The 7437-nt window shown below is 42.8% G+C and overlaps 1 protein-coding gene across 6 annotated transcripts in view; it reads right to left on the bottom strand.

Moving 5' to 3' along the window:
* Positions 1 to 7437, bottom strand: part of Elys (AT hook containing transcription factor 1 homolog) — a 269815-nt gene that overhangs the window by 116883 nt on the left and 145495 nt on the right. For all 6 annotated transcript variants that reach the window (XM_070089464.1, XM_070089469.1, XM_070089468.1 and 3 more), the window contains exon 20: positions 314 to 440. In XM_070089464.1, coding sequence (XP_069945565.1) covers positions 314 to 440 — 127 coding nt within the window. The remainder of the gene's footprint in view (positions 1 to 313; positions 441 to 7437) is intronic.

Raw genomic sequence — 7437 nt, 5'->3', positions numbered from 1 at the left:
TGATGAAAGTATTTTCTTTTTGGGGATTTTCTTTCTTTTTTGGGTCACCCTGCCTCGGTGGAAGACGGCCGACTTGTTAAGAAAAAAAAAATAATAATAATAATAATAAAAAAGGAAGATCGAAGCCCAGGAGTCTGTAAACAAGTTATGCAAGCCTACTAAAGATCAAGTGGCATGGCCAAAAACCAGTTATTGAAGTTTTCAGGAAGAGGCCAGAGGGTATACAGAGCTTCGTGAGTAATTTATTCCCACTCTCCATTACATATAGCACAGGGAAAAGTAAGGAAAGGAAAATAAGTACTGACATACTTACCCTTTTGGCAACATCAGGGAGGTGAGTGAGGTAGCCATGAACTAGTGCAGATCTTGCACCCAGACGTTTCTTTGCAGCACCTAAACCACCACGGAGGTTTTCTTGTAGAACTGCAGCCTCATCATATCTGATAGTAAAAGGTACATAAGCCTATAGTACATATATAATTAATTCTATTTTACCAACTTTATTACAGTATGGCACTTCACTTTAGTTAAATCTACCTTTTTCCAGTGAACAGTGTCCTGTATTACAAGCTCAATATTTTTTTTTTAACATCAACCATCTTGCACTAAGGTAGGGTGACCCAAAAAACAGGAAAAATATCACCACCATTCATTCAACAGCTGTCATGCCAGCAGTGTGTAACATACAACCCTTCTGAGTGAGTGAAGGTAAAATACTTCCCACCACCAGGATTCAAGGTTGGCTAATTGGTTTCTCCAAATCCTTTCATAAACCATATTTTGCTCACATTCCAACAGCATGTCCAGTTCTAAAACCCTTTGATATACCTTTGAAGAGTTTTGAGAGTTTATCTACTCTCTGAGTCTGGCCATGGGCCAGGCCTGCTACCCCACATATCCATCACAGCCTGGTTGATCTGGCACTTGAAGATATTTGTCCAGTTTCCTCTTGAAGGCTTTTCCAGCAGTGTATCTGATATCTTCTGGTAAGATGTTGAAAAGTCTAGGACCCCAGATGTTGATACAGTGTTCTCTTACTGTCCCCACAGCACCCCTGCTCCTCACTGGGTTTATTTTACACTTCCTCCCATATCTCTCACTCAAGTATGTTGTTATGGCAGTGTGCAGATTTGGGACTAAGCCCTCGAGTATCTTCCAAGTACACCTACCATCCGACTTAGGACCTGCTCGACTTACGACCGTGTTTTTTATACCAAATTTCTGGGAAAAAAACAACTATTTGTGTTGTACACAACATTTATCCTAAACCTTACAGTATAAAATACAGTACTAACAGCATAAAAAGTAAAGTAAAACATGAAATACCAAAATAAAACAATAAAATAAAGTCATTACAAAAATATTTTGTTGATATTCAACAGTAAAGTTCGACTTACGACCGGTTTCTCGGAACTGAACTCGGTCGTAAGTCGGATGGTAGGTGTATATATTATCATGTACCTCTCTCTCTCTCCTCTGCTCCAATGAATACATTTTCAAGACTTGCAGGCATTCCCAGTAGTTTAGGTGCTTTACTGGCTCAATGTGAGCTGTAAATGATCTCTGTATTTGTTCCAGCTCCGATATTTCTCCTGCCTTGAACGGGGCCATCAGAACTGAGCAATATTCTAAGTGAAGGAGCACTAGCGATTTGAAGAGTGTCACCATCGGCATTATTTCCCTTGTTTTGAAAGTTCTCGATACCCACCCCGTCATCTTCCCGGCTGTCGTGATCTTTGTCTTGTTATGGTCTTTAAAACAAAGGTCCGCTGACATAATTATTCCTAGGTCTTTTACGTGTTCCTTTAAGTTCTATTTGGTGACCCTCTTGAGTTTTGTATGCAGTGGACCCCCGGTTCGCGATGCTATCGGTATCCGATAAATCCGGTAGGCGATGCACTTGATCGCAAAAAATTTGCCTCGCTTCCCATTACAAAACCCGGTATGCGATACGATTCGTACGAGACGTGTCCACGTGTGGCCTGAACTCCCCCGTGTGTGCCAGTGTTTACAAGCCAGCCAGTGTGCGCGCATCTAAGGATACATCCGGTACATTCCATATTATCACTGTTTTTGGTGCTTGTCTCTGCAAAGTAAGTCACCATGGGCCCCAAGAAACTTCTAGTGCCAACCCTTTGAGACCAAGGGTGCTAATGACTATTGAAATAAAGAAAAAGAATTGCAAAGTACGAAAGTGAAGTGCGTGTGTCAGAGCTGGTCAGGTTGTATAGTAAACCCCAATCAACCATCTCTACTATAGTGGGCAGGAAAACGGCAATCAAGGAAGCTGTTGTTGCAAAAGGTGCAACTGTGATTACGAAACAGCGACCACAAGTGTTAGAAAATGTTGAGAGACTGTTATTGGTGTGGATAAATGAAAAACAGATAGCAGGAGATAGCATCTCTCAAGCGATCATTTGTGAAAATGCTAGGCAGTTGCATGACGATTTGGTAAAGAAACTGACTGCAACTAGTGGTGAATTGAGTGAATTTAAGGCCAGCAAAGGTTGGTTTGAAAGATTTAAGAATCGTAGTGGCATACATAGTGTGATTAGGCATGGTGAGGCTGCCAGTTCAGACCAAAAAGCAGCTGAAAAATATGTGAAAGAAAGAAATTGCCAAGCAGGACCTACATTACTCAGGAGGAAAAGGCACCTCAAGTCCTAATGGAGGGGGATTCCCCTTCTAAGCAATAGGTTCAACACTCTCCCCTCCTCCCATCCCATCAATCATCACCAGATCTTCATTAAAGGTAAGTGTCAATTATTCTATTGTTATTATTCTATTGTTATTGCCGTTATTGTAATTATTCTATTACATTAAGCTTAATATTTCATGTGGCAAAAGATTTTTTTTCATACTTTTGGGTGTCTTGCACGGATTAATTCGATTTCCATTATTTCTCATGGGGAAAATTGACTCGCTTCCGATAATTTTGGTTTATGATGAGCTCTCAGGAATGGATTACTATCGCGAACTGGGGGTCCACTGTATAGAGCTCCTTTTGAGTTCTTCATTCTTTCCATACCTAAGCAGCTAGAACTTATCACCATTGAACGTCATGTTGTTCTCCACTGCCCACTGGAAAACCCTGTATGTCTTCCTGTACTATTTCAGTGTCTTCTACCATACTAACTTTCATGCTTATTTTAGTGTCATCTGCAAATGATGATACAAAAGTATGCCGGGTGTTTTTGTATATGTCTGCTATGAGGATGAGGAACAGCAGAGGTGCCAGAACAGTGCCTTGGGGCACTGAGCTTTTGACCTCGCTGATGCTGGATCTTGCCCTGTTCACTACTACTTTTTGTGTTCTGTGTGTTAGGAAACCGAAAATCCATCTGCCTACCTTCCCAGTAATGCCCATGGCCTTCATTTGTGTGCTATCAATCCATGATCGCATTTGTCAAATGCCAAACCACCTCAACAACCCCTCCTCTGGCCTTCGAAAAATACATTTTGTAACCCAACACTATTCTCTAATTTCTGTGCTCCTAATTATATGCATAACATTCATACCACAAAATGCACTCAAACATGACATGTTCACTGTCTCCAGCTATCTCCTTACTACATGTTTAAAGCCCATGCCTCACTCCCATGTAAGTGTCGGTATCACTAAACTCTGAAAAATTTCCCATTTTGACTCCAGAGAAGATAAACTTTCTTTCTTTCCACAGATGCCTCAATACACCACCTGCCTCTTTTACCTCTTCTATTCTATGGTTCACCTGATATTCCATAGACCAGCTGCTGACAGGCTCACTCACAAATATCTAAACATATTCATGTCCTCCATACTCTATCCAATTTGGTATCCAGTACTTCAATTCCTAAACTTTTATTTTTATCTTGGTTTTTTTTAACCCTTTCAGGGTCCGTCCCGTAGATCTACGGCTGGTCGGTGAGTGTCCAAACCGTAGATCTACGCCAAAATTCTAGCGCCGTCAAATTTAGCGCGAAAGCGCTCATAGGCCTACATATGAGAGAATGGGTCTGCGCGGTGGGTGTGCGCCGTAAACAAAAAATCTAGGCGCCTGCATAGCATTGTGGGAACGCCGGCTCAGTCACCCTTGTTCACCATGTCTCGTCGCAAGTCAGCTCTCACTCCCCGGAAAATTGGGACTCTCCTCTTCCTGTCTGATAGTTCTGACACTGATGGAAGTGGAAATGAAGACGAATTCTACGGCTTTGATGAGTTAGTGACCGAAAATAATGACCAGGATATCGATAATAGTGCAGAAAACCCCGACGATCCTCGACCTTCTACCTCTGGTGTGGGCACTCGTGACTCACGGTCGGTTGTTCCTAAACGTAAGAGAAAACTAATATTTTCCCGTGGCCTGGCCTCTGACTTCAGTAATGACGATGATTCTGACGTGGATTGTGATTTTATTGCGCTCGACGATCATTCGAGTAGTGATAGTGAGGAAACATATTCACCAGTGAAGCGTCGGTATGTGCGCCGCCGCATGCGCTCGGGTAGTGTACCCTATGCTATGCCCAGGGGACGGAGTACATCCCGTAGTACATCCCGGAGTACATCCCGTGGCCCTACACCCGTTTTAGGTAGTGATAGTGAGGATGATGTGGCTACACTTGGCATGGATGGGCCACAGACATCAGTGGATGGTGTTAGTGGGGCTGGTGGTGGTAGTGGCACCGCCATGCGTGACTCGCTGTGCCACGCGGGAACCCACGCTGCTGACTCGTCAGTTCAAGGACAAAGCGGAGCGTCACCCACCAGCCCGCCACAACCACCCGTACAACCAGCCTATGATGTCCAGTATCCACCAGCAAACCGTATCTGGGATTGGCAGCAAAATCCCAATTTTGTTCCCAGCCCTCACCACTTTGATGACTCGCAAAGTGGAATTCTACCTACCTGTCCCCTTGGAACCACGGCCAATGAACTGGAATTCTTTGAATTATTCTTTGACCAGCCATTGATGGAAACTATTGTCAGGGAAAGTAATAAGTATTTTCAGTACACCATGGCAAATACGATCTTATCACCACAGTCAAGACTACACAGGTGGAAAGAGACGACTGTTGCAGAAATGTATTTGCTTTTTGCAACAATAATGCTTATGCCTCACGTCTATAAGCATAATATAAAAGCATACTGGTCCACAGATCGGCTAATTTGTACCCCATCCTTCAGTGAAATAATACCAGTGAACAGGTTTATCTTACTCTTACGTATGTTGCACTTCTCTGACAAAACCAGGCCTGACAGAAGTGACAGGTTATACAAGATTAGAAATGTTTTCATGTATCTCAAACAAAAGTTCAGGATATACTTTTATCCATTCAAGAATCTTGTAATTGACGAGTCTTTGATTTTGTTCAAAGGTAGACTGTCATTCAAGCAGTATATACCGAGCAAGAGGAACCGCTTTGGTATAAAATTGTTTGTACTCTGTGATTGTGACAGTGGCCTGGTGTTGGATATTGTTGTATACACGGGTAGTAAAACATTGAAAGATACCAAGATGTTATTGGGTATATCAGGTGACGTAGTGAGAAACATGATGGCACCTTATCTTGGTAAGGGCCATACATTATATACCGATAACTGGTACACAAGCCCATTACTCAGTGATTTCATGCGAGTGAACAAGACAGATGTGTGTGGCACAGTGCGTTCTAATCGTAAACATATGCCCAGGCTCAACGCAGGTGTTCGTGGTGATGACGTGCAGGTGTTTACTGCCAATGACATCATGGCATTACGGTGGCATGACAAACGAGATGTCACATTGTTGACAACCATTCACCGTAATGAAATGCAAGACAGTGGCAAAGTTGATCGAGTGACTAATGAACGTATTCGAAAACCAGTGACAGTGATTGATTATACACAAAACATGCGCTTGGTTGACAAGTGTGACATGCAGATTGGTTTTGTTGACTGTGTTCGTAAGAGTTACAAGTGGTACATGAAACTTTTCTTCCATCTCATGGACATTTCAATGCTGAATGCATATAATATGTACCAAATAAAGACTGGTAACAGACCACCGTATGGTGAATTTTGTTTGTCTGTTGTCAGACAACTCATAATGAAGTACCAGGTAACAACACCTGCAATACAACATGGTCCTCGAATTCATCACAATATACCCAAGCGTTTGAGAAGAGAAGGTGATCATTTCATAATACAGCTTCCTTCAACTCAAAAGAAATTTGCTCAGAAGAGATGCATTGTCTGTGCACAAACAAAACGACGGCAACAAAGACGCAAAGACACTCGGTTTATGTGTGAGGAATGTAAGGTGCCTCTGTGCATGGTGCCTTGTTTCAAGGAGTTCCACAAGCTCCAGCAGTTCTAAAACCATGTCCAGTGATTGTAAATATGTAAATATATGATAGAACATTAGTATTATACAATAAACTTTAGTGCGGTTATTGTGTTCAATACAGTGAGTTTTTATTTTTTTTTATTATCACACCGGCCGATTCCCACCAAGGCAGGGTGGCCCGAAAAAGAAAAACTTTCACCATCATTCACTCCATCACTGTCTTGCCAGAAGGGTGCTTTACACTACAGTTTTTAAACTGCAACATTAACACCCCTCCTTCAGAGTGCAGGCACTGTACTTCCCATCTCCAGGACTCAAGTCCGGCCTGCCGGTTTCCCTGAATCCCTTCATAAATGTTACTTTGCTCACACTCCAACAGCACGTCAAGTATTAAAAACCATTTGTCTCCATTCACTCCTATCAAACACGCTCACGCATGCCTGCTGGAAGTCCAAGCCCCTCGCACACAAAACCTCCTTTACCCCCTCCCTCCAACCCTTCCTAGGCCGACCCCTACCCCGCCTTCCTTCCACTACAGACTGATACACTCTTGAAGTCATTCTGTTTCGCTCCATTCTCTCTACATGTCCGAACCACCTCAACAACCCTTCCTCAGCCCTCTGGACAACAGTTTTGGTAATCCCGCACCTCCTCCTAACTTCCAAACTACGAATTCTCTGCATTATATTCACACCACACATTGCCCTCAGACATGACATCTCCACTGCCTCCAGCCTTCTCCTCGCTGCAACATTCATCACCCACGCTTCACACCCATATAAGAGCGTTGGTAAAACTATACTCTCATACATTCCCCTCTTTGCCTCCAAGGACAAAGTTCTTTGTCTCCACAGACTCCTAAGTGCACCACTCACTCTTTTTCCCTCATCAATTCTATGATTCACCTCATCTTTCATAGACCCATCCGCTGACACGTCCACTCCCAAATATCTGAATACGTTCACCTCCTCCATACTCTCTCCCTCCAATCTGATATTCAATCTTTCATCACCTAATCTTTTTGTTATCCTCATAACCTTACTCTTTCCTGTATTCACCTTTAATTTTCTTCTTTTGCACACCCTACCAAATTCATCCACCAATCTCTGCAACTTCTCTTCAGAATCTCCCA

Source organism: Cherax quadricarinatus, chromosome 28 (genome assembly GCF_038502225.1).
Source record: "Cherax quadricarinatus isolate ZL_2023a chromosome 28, ASM3850222v1, whole genome shotgun sequence".
NCBI classification, from domain to species: Eukaryota; Metazoa; Arthropoda; class Malacostraca; order Decapoda; family Parastacidae; genus Cherax; species Cherax quadricarinatus.
Note: the sequence above shows the minus strand (reverse complement) of the source record. Positions and strands in the feature narration are given on the sequence as shown.